Source organism: Mastomys coucha, chromosome X (assembly GCF_008632895.1).
Source record: "Mastomys coucha isolate ucsf_1 chromosome X, UCSF_Mcou_1, whole genome shotgun sequence".
Lineage (NCBI taxonomy): Eukaryota > Metazoa > Chordata > Mammalia > Rodentia > Muridae > Mastomys > Mastomys coucha.
Window position 1 is genome coordinate 74,794,550 of NC_045030.1, and position 15,276 is coordinate 74,809,825.

A 15,276-nucleotide genomic window follows, 5' to 3' on the forward strand; every position below is an offset into this window, starting at 1 on the left:
GCTGTGGGGGCATTGCTGCTCTTTGGCTTGCTGTTTATGGCTTGTTCAGCCTGATTTCTTAAAGAAGCTAAGACAACCAGCCCAGGAGTGGCCCCACTCAAAATAGGCTGGGCCTTCCCGTGTCAATCACTAATTAAGAAACTTCCCCACAGCCTTTTCTGTAGGCTGATCTTACAGAGGCATTTCCCCAAGTGTTCCCATCTCTCAAATGACTCTTGCTTGTGTCAAGTTGTCATAAAAGTAGGCAGTATATCTAGATTTTGATTTCTTCAGTGGATGGGCCCCTGAAAGTTCCCATAGTAGCCATACATAACCATATGTAGTAAGACTCTACTGTTTTTTCTGCTGGTCAAAGGAACTGAGGGTCCCACTGGTACATAAGTCTCAAGATCTTACCACAGGGTGTCTTCTTCATTCACTATGAAAGAACTCCTCACCAAGAAAAATGAGCCACCTTAGTATAAGTCCCTGTTGTACCAAAAGCCATTTCTGATCACAATGGTGATGATTGTCAGTGTAGTCATGTCTCTAATTGTGGCCACAAGGCTAATGAGAAAAGCATCTTCTATGTATGACTATGATGTGCTCTCTTCTCTATTACACTTCTTGCAGTGCCAGCAACATTGAGGACTCATTGGATCTGACAAAGAAACCCCAACATGAAGGCACTCCTGAGAGGTATGTCTGCTTTCTTGACAGAGGTCTTCCAGTTATATACGTGAGAAAACACCAAGGGAGATCTTCACATGGGCCTTTCTCTGCTGCTCTGAAGCTTTTGATCTGTTTGCAGTTCTGTCATATAGTAGGACACTGCATAAGGTGGTACTACCCCAATCAGGATATCACATTTATGGCAACTGAAGCTTGTAAACCTAGATGAAGAATAGGGTTTGAAAGAGAGCTTAAGGAGGCTCTTGTCAGCAAGATAGACTCTTCAGAATAGAATCTAAGGATCCATTTGACTAACTTGCATATCTGAATAGATGCCAAAAGAAACAACTACACAAGAGATTTGTGTGTAGAGAAAAATGTTTTTGTTTGTTTGTTTGTTTGTTTATTTTATTATCCAGAAGACACTAAGAATGCACAGTGGCCTGGAGCCATGGAACTGATCACTAGATGTCAGCAATAATAGGATGGCCTTAAGAACAAAAAAAGGGTTATTTTTAAATTCTTGGAATAGGAAAGAAAATTATCTGTATCAGAAAGTGAATCTACCCAGGTTACACTGAGGGGAAAAGGGAGGAGGAATAAGTCACAGGAAGTTAGTTACTGGCAGAGCCAGAAATGAATCCTGGAGCTTGACTAACAGGTTATAGAGATTTCTCCTCTGCCATATGTCTTCTCACTTATTATGAGATCTAACTTACTGTAGTTTACACTCAGAAGCCACAGCTAGACTGGGGAGAAAGTTAAGATGAAACAAATCTTAACAGTGTGCTCCTTTTACCCAACATTTACCCCAACACAAACAAGTACAGGAGCTTGTATATAGATAGGGCAACAAATGTCCCTTCCATTATGCCAGATTACTGAATTCTGGACAGTCACAGATCACTTGGTAAGCCATGTTATCAGATAATTTCATAGTCTGTATATGCTACTTTACCAAGATGCCCAAGGCTAAGTATGGTAGCACATGCCTTTATTCCTAGGACTCAGGTGGCAAAAGCAGGTGGATCTCTGTAAATTTGAGGCCAGCTTGGACTACATAGCAAGTTTCAGGCCATCTAGAGCTACACAGTGAGACCTTGTCTCAAAAACAAACATACAAAGTTTAGTCCATTACCATCATAGCAGGAATCATGGCAGCATGCAGGCAGGTATGGTACCAGAGAGGTAGCTGAGAGTTACATCTGGATCCACAGGCAGCAGGAAGAGAGTGAATTTGACACTGGGCATGGCTTAAGCATCTGAGACCTACCTCAAAGCCCACCCCCAGTGACATAGTTCCTCCAACAAGGCCTCCTAATAGTGTCACTCCCTTATGGGTGTGGGGGGTGGGCATTTTCATTCAAACCACCACAAAGGGCTAAAGCATCAATGCCCATGGCAGTGCTAGGTCCTGGTTACTAGTGACACTGTGGCTTCTGTTGGAATCAGGTATACATCTCTGGAAGATAGAACTCCTAATTTAAGCCTGTAGGATCAGAGAATGGAGCCTGTTTCTTGTTGGGGGAAGAAAAGAAAAGGGAGGAAAAGCAGAGATGATTCTCAAAAATAAAAGGAATCTTGGAACAGACGATACAACTGATCAAAAAGTATCTTCTAGGACTTTAGCATGAGTTTAGCAGGCTATACAATCAAACTAAAGATGGATGGCCTGGATAACAACTAGAAGAATGGGTGAGCTCCATGGTTCCAGGTATGCAGAAGAGGCTGTCAAGACTGGTTTAGAATAGTGATAAGTTGAAAAACCACTTTGGCATAGGTTATGCTCCCAGTTATACAACACAGAACACATTGGGAAGCTGGGAATGCTGGCAAACCTAGAAGATCTGCTACATCATATCAGAAGTGTGGGAAGCAGCCTGACTGCTTGGTCCTTGTTTCCATCTCCTAGACCAACTGAAGGGGTCTGTACTTACTGTAGCCATGAGATTCAAGATTGTCCGAAGATTACCCTTGAACATCTTGGCATCTGCTGCCATGAGTATTGTTTTAAGGTAAGAAAGAGGTGTGAGTATTCTGAAGAGCACAGATCTGATGACATCAGAGGGTATGGAAGTGTAGAGGAGACTGGCTTTCTGTTCACAGCTACAAACAATCTGAGGCTCAGCCACACTTTGAGCTGCAGAGAGGAGTGTTGACAGTTCCACATGGCTAATAACAGAATGGAGGCAAAAAAAGGGGCCAATGGGCATGAATAGGATGGCAAGAATGAGAGGATATTGGGTTAAATTTTCCTAGGGCACATGTGAACATTTGAACAGATGTACTTGTACCTCATATACAGCACCAAAAACAGATAAAAGAAATTATTTCACTCAAGTCAAGTTGGGTGAAACAATGAGTTTAATTGGAGTTAATTACAGGATGTGTAACTTACGACATAGCTATACCACAAAGAAAAGCACCCTCCCCTTAGCAGCCATTAGCTGCTTATATATTCTTGGGGTTGGGTGAGGTGAGGCCTCCTGCATCTAGTAATATGCTTCATGCACCCTACAAACTGCCCTGTGAGTAGTAGAACTGAGTATTATTGGGCCCAATCTTATAAAGATCTCACACAGGTAATTACAAATGCTATGATTTTTAAGATGGGACAGTCATGTCTTGCCAGGACCACAGAATTCCACAGCAATTTACCCATTCCTCTGAATCCTACATTTTTTCTACTCCATCTTTTCTAATGTTTCCTGGGTCTTGGAAGGTTGTGGTACAAATGCATGACTGTATTCTCCCACTTAAGCACTATTGACCTAAGCACTGTGCTACCATGCCTCAGCAACAGTTTTATCAGTCAGCATTGTGACTAGTTAGACGTCTACAGTAACCACCTCTCACTGTAAAAAGAAGCTTTCCTGATGAAAGTTAACAGCAGCATAGTCTGTAGCCATGAACAAATGTCTGTTTAATAAATCAATAGCAAAATTTTCCATAATAGGACCTATGCACTCCCCAGCCACTGCCTTTGATAGGGCTTATAGTATGGGATATGAATTCCCTTCCGTGAAGCTGGCCTTAAATCAAATTGGAATGTTCTTGGTTGCAGCAGTGCACATACCTGTGGTATTTATAGTATAGCACACAGGATCCTTATCCAAGTAGATCTGTTGGTGACAATTCTCCATCAGCAGCATTTTCTTAGCCAGTAGCTACTTCAGTCTTCTGTATCTCCAGCTGTTAGGAGTATCTGCTAGGGGTCACCCCCATAGACTCCCAGGAGCCTCCTCCATCCCAGGTCTCTGGCTCATCCCTGAGATGAACCTCCCCAACTGATTTCCATTCTTTTCCCCAGCCCTCTTCTGCTTCACTTCTCCCTACACCTGATCCTCCTGCCTCGTTTACCTCTCTACCCCCTCTCCCATCCAGTTCCCTCTCTCCATTCACTTCCAATGTCTGTTTCGTTTCCCCTTCTGAGTGGGATTTACACATCCTTCCTTGGGCCTTCCTTGTTATTTGGCATCTCTGGGTCTGTGTATTGTAGAGTGGTTATCTTGTGCTTTATGGCTAATGTCCACTTATATGTGGGTGTAGACTATTTTTTTTAACAAGTGTAAGTTGTAGCAAATTAAGATATCAATGTATAGGCTTCATTATAAGCCTTTTATTATAACTTTAAAGATAAATTTTGTTACATATTTATAATAATACCTAATGAACTTAAAAATCCTGCAATTTTTACAGAATTGTCTTAAGAGGTTTTTGTTTTCAAAGTAGAAAGTAAAGAACTTGTAGAGATAGAAGAATTTTAAGAGAGGAAAATAAAGTCAACCTTAGAGATGAGAGACTTTTGAGAGTATAGAGCAGAACAAGTTTAGACATAAGATTTGGGGGTCATTTGTACAGTGGCAAAAGTTGGTGGAAAAGCTAATGTGCCAATCTTTGGCCATTGATTGATCTGTACTGAGGCCAAGCTGTTTCTTGTAAGACATCGAGGTTTTAATAAAATCCCTGAGTCTGAGGAAGAAGAGAGGAAGGGCCATACAAGGCCCAGGAGGGCATAAGGAGAGATAGAGTAGGTAGCTCTGGGGAAGAGGAGGCAAGGAAAGAGTAAGTGGAGTGGTGCAAAAATTTCAATCCAGGGTGTCCCCAGTCAGAATGAGAGAACTGTCAGAAAGAAATGTATCAAATCACAAAGGCGTGGCATCTCTTTCTGCAAGACAGGGGTCCAGGGAGACGCTTTGGGGGGAAAAAGAAGGGGCATCTTTAGTAAGGAGATGCCCACATAAGCATAACAGGTCAGAGAGATAGAGGTACCCAGGTGATAGGCATCTCAGGAAGATATATAGGAGGCTGTAGGAGCCGGAGAGACCAAGAGATGCATGATGAGTGCACAGGAGGTGCAGCAAACTGCAGGAGCCAGAGAAACACTTACTGAGTAGACAAGGAAAGACAAAAGGTTAGAGCAGATGAAAGGAAGGGTGTCTGAAGTGGAGTTTAGAGTTTGGAGAAGCCAGCAGAAACAAATGATCTATACATACCTTAGGAAAGTCTAATCAGCAGGTTAGTTCAGAGAGGCTGGGTCCCTTGGAAAGGAATTCATATATGCTACTCCCATGGTTTCGGCACCAAATGAATGAAAAATGAGGACATTCAACTATGCCTGCTCCTAGGTACAGTTGCGGAGAAGGGTTTATTGCAGATATGAAGGAGAGAACAGCCAGAGGCATCTGGAAGGGTCTAGACTGAACTAAACAGTGTGACAGTGGAAGGACTTGTGGGGTTCAAGAGAGGAAGAAAAGGGCAGGGTGGGGGGAACTAAGAGAGGAGCTGTAGACTAAGAGGCCAAGAGAGGAACCAGGAGCCAAGAGAATCAAGACAACATGTATCCACAGAGGCTGGGCTTTATAGGAAAAGAAAAGCTGGAGGAAGGAGAGGTCCTGGAGAGGTTTTACATAAGAGATGGAGGTAAGAATTTCTAAAAAGAATCAGAACTCAGTAACAGGTACTGGGAGAGCCTGGCTGCCATGTCTGCTTTGATATATTATAGGTCTCTCAGCAATTTCTCCTGGATTTCTTTGATACCTAACACTTAGCAGTCTAAGGTGGTCCCCTAAGCTTTATGGAATTCAACTCAAACCAGACTGAGATTTGTGGCTTTAGTATGGAATTTGAAAGGAATTTTAGAACTGGCTTGTATAATAAAGATATTTTAGTACAGTCTTAATCATGAATGTTAAAAGAAAAATACAACAGGTAAGTGTGGGTCCAGCATTCCAAGTTAAAGTGACCTTTACACATGGGAATTTGTAATATCTTAATACAGGCTACTGTCCTCCCCTTTGGTATAGAATCTCATTGTTAGGAGATAAAAATGAAGTGGCAATTCAGAGGAAGAGATAGATTAACATACACACTTATCTCAGAAAGCATGTGTATATAACCTCTAATTTTTTATTAATTTAAATTCATTTTAGTGTCACTGTTGACCTTACATATAAATTTTATATCTTACTGTTATGAATGAACAATTTTATCATTTTGTTACAGATCATTTTACATTTTAATTTTAATGCCCATTTCTAATATATATATATATATATATATATATATATATATATATATATATATCCTATGGCTTTTAATTAAGTGCTTAAAATAAATCAATTTAAGATAATAAATGTCTCCAGTTGAGTGGAAATCATACCTATAATTAGGGTTTTGTTTTGGTTTTGGTTTCACTTTTGTAAGTTGAATTGCTACATTAATCATTTATTTTTCTCACAACAGAGAATTCTATAAATATCAAGATACTTTCACAACATTGGTGGAAATGTTAAGTACACACAGCATTTTATTGGTTGGTTGACTTGCTAGATTCCAGAAGGGTTTTTATTTGTTAAGATGTGAGGTCTTTTTCTTTTAGTGAGAGCATGAGAAGAAGCAAGGAATTGCTGTTTTGGAACTGGGAATTGGGTCAAAGGTAACCCAAGATAATTGTAATTAGGCTATTGGACTTCACTATTCTAGCCTCTCCATGTCATTAATGTTCTAAGCAGCCAATCAGATTCTTTCTAGGAGTTCTTATTTACAAATCAATCTAGAGAGAGTGGTCACTTGCTGAGGAGTTTGACAGTGAAGATGGTAAGATGGTGACTGGTTGCACACAGCTGACAAGTTGTGAAGATTCAAAAGATATCCCAGGATTTCATGCCCAAGCCTCATGGTAAAGGAATGTGATATTATTTGCTACCATGGGAAACACTGAAAAGGAACAAGTTAGGCCATAGATGACACTAAAATCCATTTAATGGGGGCTGACTTTATTAATGTATAAAGAAAAAAAACCTTCAGAGATTCAGTCCATCATAACAGAGAGCGTGGCAGACATAGTGCTAGAAGAGCCAAGAGTTCTACAGCTTGATCCAAAGGCAGCCAGGAGAAGAGTACCCTCCTCATTGGGCAAAGCTTGACCAAAGGAGCCTCAAAGCCTATCTCCACAGTGATTGAATTCCTCCAACAAGGCCACACCTCCTCCGAGGCCACACCTCCTAATAGTATCACTCACTCCCTGGGCCAAGCATATTCAAACCACCACAGTATGTGTGTTGCTTAGGGAAAATATGCAACTTGTAGCACCAGTGGAAATGCACCTGCACCTGGCTGGTATCTGCAGTTGCTGAGGCCCTGAAGGGTAGGCTGGGGAGTGCCTGATTTCTTCCCTTTTATTATAAAAGGTCAGGAAAAAGGAAGGGGTGATGGTGAGGCAGGAATGGGGTGCTCTGCTCTTTAGATTGCTCTCTGAAGGCATTGACATCTTTGAGGACCCAAGAAAGTTGGTTAAGTCCAGGAAGAGCAGACTGTTTCCATCAATGTCCAGGCTTTCTGCAGGACTGTCTGGGGCCAGGAAAATGCAGGCTTAGTTGAAGCACTCTGAGGCTGGACCACCTGGGACTAGCTGCTTTGGAACTGTCTTAGATGTCTTAGAACACCTAAACCTGGGAGAATGTTGGAACAGATACATATTAAGGGCAGAAGATAAAGCTAAGGAGTTTAGGAGGAATTTCTTTGTTAGGTGTGCATTTGAAACTTCCAGGCCCAAGGTCCTAGTAGTTGAGGGAGGGAAGTCCCAAGATCAGAGAAATGGGGTTGGATCTCACCCTCAGGAATAAGTGAAATAGGCAGAAATAGGCTGTTGATTAACAGTATTTATCTGGAGTCCATTTGACCCAAGAGAGGTAGATTTAAGCTGATTCCCCAAAGCTTACAAGAAGTTTTTTAGGTTACAAAAGAGATAAGTCTTATATATATTAACATTAATGTTGCTTGTAATCTGTACTGAAATCCACGGTGGAGAAAAAGCAGTAGATTCAAACCTTTGTGTCATAGTAAAAGCCTGGGATATCATTTTGGGTTAAATGCATGAACACTTTTTAAGGCAAGTTCAGGGAGCACAGAAACATCCCATGGAGCAGAAGGCAAAAGCTCACTTGATCTTGATTTTTCAGTTCGAATACAGACCATGAAATCAGGGCCTTTCCTCTGTCCAGAAGACTGGACGTATATAGATTAGACAGACATTTTTAGCACAGTAAAGTATAGACTTTTAAGTCTATGCTTAGAAGACAACTAAAGGAAATTTAAAATTTTGAGCTTGTGACTATGATAACATTTTGAAGTGCTTTACCAAAACTACATTAATAGCTTATCAGAACTTCATTGATTAATGTGTAAAGAAAAAAAAAACTCTGAGCTTTTGAAGCCTTAATATAACAATAGCATAGAGGGAAAGAAATCTGAAACAGTTTTCATTCTTTTTATACCTTGTCACTTTCTTATCACAACTTAAGCTTTTACATCTTCAGACCTTTATAACTTGCATATATACTCCTTTAAGATGACTTCTTAGACCAAAGCCTATTTTCTTAGACCAAAGCTTACAACCTAAGCTTTTGTATCCTTAGACCTGACATAAACTTTACACCTCTTTTTCTATCCAGGAATTCACCATAAGACACAGGTAGTTGATTACTGAGAGCAGTTATTGTAAAGCGAGTTTCTTTAAATAAAGGAAGAGTAAAAGTTATTTGAAATCTGTTCTGTGAGTTTATCTCTTTTCCAAGTCTGGTAATAAGGTAAACTGTGTCTAGACTTAGTTGAAGCTCCAGAAAAATGAGGCCTGAAGCCTGATTGTTGCACATGAAGAGAACTGAGAAGGCAGCTGAGGCCTTGGTTGCTGCTGTCACACTGATAAGGGTGTCACTAGCCTACTCATCAACCCCATCAGACATATGAGAAGGGTACATTTTACTTGAGTAAGCAGGAACTACAGACCAAGCAGCTTCTGATATATTAAAAATGGCAGAATTAGCCAGGCAGTGGTGGCCCACACCTTTAATCCCAGCATGTGGGAGGCAGAGGCAGGCGGATTTCTGAGTTTGAGACCAGCCAGGTCTACAGAGTAACTTCCAGGACAGCCAGGGCTACACTGACAAACTCTGTCTCGAAAAACAAAAACAAACAAACAAAAAAATGGCAGACTTACTGGCTTGTTGTCTCCTTCCCATGTACCTTTGGCTGCCTGTAGCTAGAAGCCTCAGGCTGGAGACATTGAGAGTTCTGGAAAACCTGGTACTTCTTGGTCTCTTTTTACTCAACTCCCAGGAAGTCCTGCCACTGACATTCCTGAGGACACAGGTTTATGGGAGGGATTGAGCTACTGAAACATCCTCCTCTTCTGTGGGAAACTATCACCTTCTTCTGGATTTTAAACATTCACATCCTCCAGCCTCTCCTAATCTTATAGGTAAGGAAATGGAGGCTGGAAAAGGTTCAGTAACTTGCCCGTCTATTTCAGCTAGTAAATAAATAAAAGTCAAGATTTTAACATGAGTGATTATGAAACTGCAGCCCCTAGCCAGGATGCTGATCATCCTACCAGTGTGTGTGTGTGTGTGTGTGTGTGCGCGCGCGCGCGCGCACGCGCGCCTGTGAGTGCAAGCACACGTGTGCGTGCTAGATAGCAACACTGGATGTCTTCTTCAGTTGCTCTCTGTGTTATTTAGGAACAGGAATATTATTCAGAGCCCTAGAAATCCCATACCTGTCATTCCAACCCTGGGATTACAGGTTTGTGCCTCTGCACCCAGCTTTGATATGAGCTCTGGAGATCAAATCTGCAGCAAGTGACTGAAGGAGCCATCTCCCCAGTCCCTACCTACTTACTTTTGCTGTTTTATTGTGTGTTTATCTTGTTTTATAAATCATGTTTAATATCTGTGTTTGCAATGCCTTATCTCCTTGGAAGTCCAGGATGTGCAGTCAACTCAGAGTCTGCTTTGAGTGCTGACTTCCATTTTGCTTTTTTAGTGCGGGATTTGCAATAAACCGATGGGCGATCTCCTAGATCAGATCTTCATTCACCGTGACACCATCCACTGTGGGAAATGCTATGAGAAGCTCTTCTAGGTGAGTGCTGGAAGCTCATAGGATAAGCATCCAAGCACCCCATTAAACTAAAGGAGCAAGACAAAAATTTGCCTTGGTTTGGACCTGGGTTTTACTTCAGGACCCTGGAATGCTTCTTAGCCATCTAATTAGTCCTTGTCCTTTGCCCTATGCTTCTTTGAGATCTTAAGTAATGGATGAACCTCACCTCCACCCCAGGACCATTTCCAAGTTGTTAGAATCATAGTATCTTCCTTTATAGAAATACCTCTCTCATCTAGAACCTCAGCTGAATCTGTTAACCCTGGCACACCTGCGGCTATTTTGTGACAAGGAAATAAAAATGTAGAAAGGGAATGGTTCTAAACAAACATGTAGTGGTATATGGTAAAATCTCAACCTCATTTCAGCTCTCAAAGTCTAATACCAGTCTCTCTGCCATCTTCAAGCATTATTTGCATAAGTTTAGATTTAGGCTTAATAACCAAGATGTTGGTTATTTAAAGCACTCTCTGTGCCAGTAGCCAGTGGGATTATTATCCCAAGTGTCTGAACATAGCATATTTTCCTTCTCTGCCTACCCGAAGGTTGCCTTCTCTCCAGGAAATGCTTTTGTGTTGGGTTTGGACTCACAATCACTGCAACAGTTACCCATCCCAAGGGACCCTGGTTGTACGGGATTACAAACTTACTTCAAATCTCACTGGTACCTCCATTTCCTTTTTTGGCACCTCCAGGCTGCTGAGCAGAAGCTGAAGATCCCCGGCTGACCCAAATTGTTGACTCTTCCTCCCTTACATCCTTCATGGTTCCACTGTACTTCTGCCCACCTTGTACTGAAATAGCATACATCTAAGAGTGGTTTGCAGTGATGTTATAATTACTTTTGTGTAGCCTTTTATACCTTAGGAATATCTCAGTACAGGCTTGAAATCCTTTCTTCCAGGATGAATGAGTCCACTTTGACTTCCCTAAGACATGTTTTCTAATGAGTGCAGATGACCTAGTATGTTAGACATGGGTACAAGTCTAGGTATAAGTGTATGCAGACATTCTGAGGCTTCTGAGGGGCCAAGCCAAAAAACTGTTGACGATCCCTGGTAGGGAAATTACAGGCATTGAATACTAAGGGTTGGCAATAGGCTAATGTTTAGCTTGTCTATTCACTTTGTGTGTGTGTGTGTGTGTGTGTGTGTGTATTTTTAAATTTCTCACATTTTTTAAAAATAGTTAATTGTTTTTGATTGAATTATGTAGCAGATTTAAATTACCTCCTCCCATTCTCCTTTGAGTTTTTCCAGTCAGGTATGGCAGCACACCTGACTTGTTGGAAAGTTTACCCCGGTTTAAATTTGATAAGATACAATATTAGGAGGCTTCTAACCAAAGGGATATCTGTGTCTATTTGAATTTTGATACTTGGTTAAAATCTTTACCCTCAGTATTCCTAGACTTTTATTCTCTGAACAGCTTTTAAGGTATGTAGATCTCAAAAGGGTAAAGAAAACAGATAAGGCTTCTTGAGACTTAACCACACACCCGGCATTACCAGGAAGCACTGGCTTTAATCTCATTAATAATCTCTAAGATATTGTTATCTTCATTTTAGAAATGAAGAAAGTAGCCGGGTGGTGGTGGCACATGCCTTTAATCCCAGCACTTGGGAGGCTGAGGCAGGCGGATTTCTGAGTTCGAGGCCAGCCTGGTCTACAGAGTGAGCTCCAGGACAGCCAGGCTACACAGAGAAACCCTGTCTTGAAAAACCAAAAAAAAAAAAAAAAATGAAGAAAGTAATGTTCAGAGAAGTGGGGAAACCCCTGTAGAACCACTGTTCTCTCTCTGGAGCCCATACTTTCTCCAGAAGCAATAATCATAGTGGCATTGACCTAGTGTTGAGTATGTGCCAGGAACTGTTTGAAGGGCCCCTGTTCCTACTGTGAAATATTTCCCTGAAGTGTAGTGTTAGAAATGGTTTTGAAATGTGTAAATTTCACTCCATCTCTGGGCTTTTTGGGTCCCTTCTTGAAATACTGCGGTAATTTAATTGCTCCCTTTCCCTCTCCTCCAGAGATTTTCACCCAGGAACAAATGTGGCTTATGCAACTTCTCAAAGAAAAATTTGCTATCCAGTAAAATGTGCAGTAGGCTCTCTGCCCTGATCACACAGCCTTTTGTGACCTGTTTTCTAGTCCTGAATCTGTCTCAAACTAACATCAACTTCTAGGTCCCCAGGTACTCAAAACACTACCAGTTCATGTCTGGCACAGCAGAGGTAGGTTCATCCCTGCAGTTTGCTAATATGCTGCTGAGTCAACCTCACTCTGCTGCCTTTGGGCTCAGCATTAAATTAGAAGCTCCTTGAAAGAAAAAATAGCCCTCAAGACTTGGGGATGCAAAATGGAGGCCTCTTTGTTGGATTTACTTATAAAACAGCTCTTCACTTTCTCCAGACTTTGAACCCCAAACACATTTGAGTGGATTTGTTCTTCCTATCACGTAAACAGAGAAGAACACTCTATTTATTTGATTATTTATCTGTTACCTGTACTCTGAAGGGGAGAAGTACATTGTATCACTAATTATGAACTAGTCTTTCTCAAGTTCAGCTCTAGGATGGAACTTAGCAGATGGTGGGCAATAACATATGTGTGCCAAATAAATTAGTAAGAGAAAACTAAGTCACTCCCTTAGTTACCTGGGTATTTCAGTGCAGGCCTCATAGACAGAGTAAGAGGCTCTAAATCTGATGGATTCCCCACCTTAAAGGTGTACTCTGCCATTTAAGAAGTTTTAGAAATATGGAATATACTCAAATACCACTTGTAAGGTTAGTATTAATTTGAATCCAAAACAGCCTTTTTGTGTCTTAGACACAAAATTCTGCAGTTAACAAAGGGGGATGTTTTTGCATTGATTTACTTCTTTTTAATTGCTTAGTGTTTTTAATTATACTTGCTTAACCCATATTAATGTACACAAATTATAATAAATGTTAAGATGTTACACACCAGTATTATAATTTCTTTTAAGAAAAAGTATGTATATGTGTGCACTCAAGTGTAATAACTTGGCCAGATGCCACCTTGCTACAAAACAAAACTGGACATGGTAGCTCATGACTGTAACCGTAGCACTCAGGAGATGGGTCACTCTGAGTTGACAGGCCTGATCCCTGATACAATCTTGGAACACTGAAGAAGGAGTGAATTGTTGTCTTCTTGTTTTTGTTTTTGTTTTTGTTTTTTTGTTTTTTGCTTACTTAGAGTAAGCCTGTCTAAAACAAAACAAGATGATGTGTGGGGCCCAAGTCTGCTCCACCACAGGGCATGGCTGCATGGGGAAGAAGGACGTGAGAAGTTTGACTGCATTTACCCCATGCTGTCTCTGGCAAGTGTTGGGCTGTAGGAAAGCCTCAGGACACTGCTTGTAGGTGGGAGAGCACAGTCTGAGGCACAGGGTCCTGGAGTTCCCAGGCTCTTGGACACCCAGTCACTGCTGGAAGTCACAGAATACCTGAGAATGTAATCTGGGGCCAAGGCCCCAGGGGTGGGGAGAAAAGAGGAAGGAGAAATCTGGCTGGTCCCATGGGGAAAGTCCTTGGCTTGAAGGCTGGCAGTAGGCTTGGGCTTAGTAGTGGTTGTGGCTGGGAGTGCAGAGAGGCTTTCTATGGGAGACTAGACTGCAGCTCTATAGGCAAAGGCCTTCTCCATGGCTCTCCATAAAAAGAGAGAGTCTGTGGTTTCAAATAATTTATTGCCATGGTGGAAAGTGGATATATAAAACCATACCCCACTTCCCAGGGTGGGCCTGAGATTAAATTCCTTTTGTAGGGAGGAATGTCTGGGGAAGGAAAGTTTATTGGTTAAGCCCTCCAGGCCTCTAGGTACCTCATTAGAATGACAATCTCTGTCTTGAGCCTACAGGACCACAGGTCATGTCCTTTTCTTCACCTATATATGGAGAGCCTTGAGCCGTTGCCTTTAGATGACTGATGGCCACAAACCTATGGGGGGCTGTGGTTAGTGACAGGGGCCTGGTACCTGGGAGCTCCTACTGTCCCTTCATGGTCTCCAGGGCTTCTAGCCTTAGCTCAACCAGGGACCAGGCTACCTTTCACGGTCCCACAATGATGTACAGCTTTAGTATGAATTTACTATACACAGACAGGCTATCTCCTTGCCTTTTTTTAATGGTATTAGACAGAGAGCTCTCCTACCCCAATGAGAATATAGTGGTCAACAACCCCATTCCAAAAATAACCACTAAAGAAGTATAAGAGGTATATAATCTGGATTTTCAAATCAGACCCACCAAATTTATAACACACTGGTTCACAAGCTCTGTAGTAACACATATGACAGCTACCACCCAGTAACACACATTTACATTCACAGACATACACATGGCTCACATTCAAGACCCTCAGAGTCCAGCCTCATGCTCTGACACACCCATTCTCACATACACACAATGTCATGTGATCATACTAACCTTTAGTGACAAAATTCACATCCAGAGTTTTTCATACATGAACACACACACTCCCAACATTTAAAAAGAAGCTCCTACACAGTAACTCACATAAGGACCGCCCCTCCTGGTTCCAGCGCCATTTTAAACCACCCACCATCTATGTCAGTTCCAGCTCTGAACAAGAAACAGACTGATTCACGTTCCAGCAACTTCTCAACTGTCCCAAGTGTTACTCTTCCCAGTTCCGGCAAGTTCCCAGACCCCCGCAGCCTCCTCTCAGTCCCTGCTCTGGACCTTCCGATTACCTTTCAAGTTATGTCTCCAGATCCCCGTGCCATCCATGTTCCATCCAAACACATCCTAGCGACAATCTAAAGTCACTCCTGCTGCCAAATACTTAAAGTCCCCTACCCTCTAAAACCCAAACAAACCCTAGGGATCAGCTTCTCAGAAGGCAGGAAGATCACTTGAAGCTAGAAATTTGAGACTATCTCACAAAGAGAAAACAAATAATGTATTATGCTTTGCACCCCTTCACAGATATCCTCCATTCCTCATATCCTTTACCTCACATTTTTAGAAAGGGTTTTAGTGAAAGAAAACAGAAGGCCATAAAAGTAAAGGACACAAATGGAATGGGTGATGTCTAGAAATAGCAGAAGTCCTTAAGGTGCCAAGGGGAAGGCAGCACGGTACCTGCTGAAGAGGCCTCCAGGCTAGAACTCCAGGAGACGCAACAATCACAAACGC

The 15,276-nt window shown here is 41.8% G+C and overlaps 1 protein-coding gene across 7 annotated transcripts in view; it reads left to right on the forward strand.

Moving 5' to 3' along the window:
- Znf185 (zinc finger protein 185 with LIM domain) overlaps positions 1 to 13,063 on the forward strand; it is a 32,738-nt gene extending 19,675 nt beyond the window's left edge. For all 7 annotated transcript variants that reach the window (XM_031363826.1, XM_031363861.1, XM_031363869.1 and 4 more), the window contains 4 exons: positions 613 to 678; positions 2,564 to 2,666; positions 9,976 to 10,074; positions 10,791 to 13,063. In XM_031363826.1, coding sequence (XP_031219686.1) covers positions 613 to 678; positions 2,564 to 2,666; positions 9,976 to 10,074 — 268 coding nt within the window. In that variant the 3' untranslated portion in view covers positions 10,791 to 13,063. The remainder of the gene's footprint in view (positions 1 to 612; positions 679 to 2,563; positions 2,667 to 9,975; positions 10,075 to 10,790) is intronic.
- Positions 13,064 to 15,276: the final 2,213 nt, after the last annotated feature.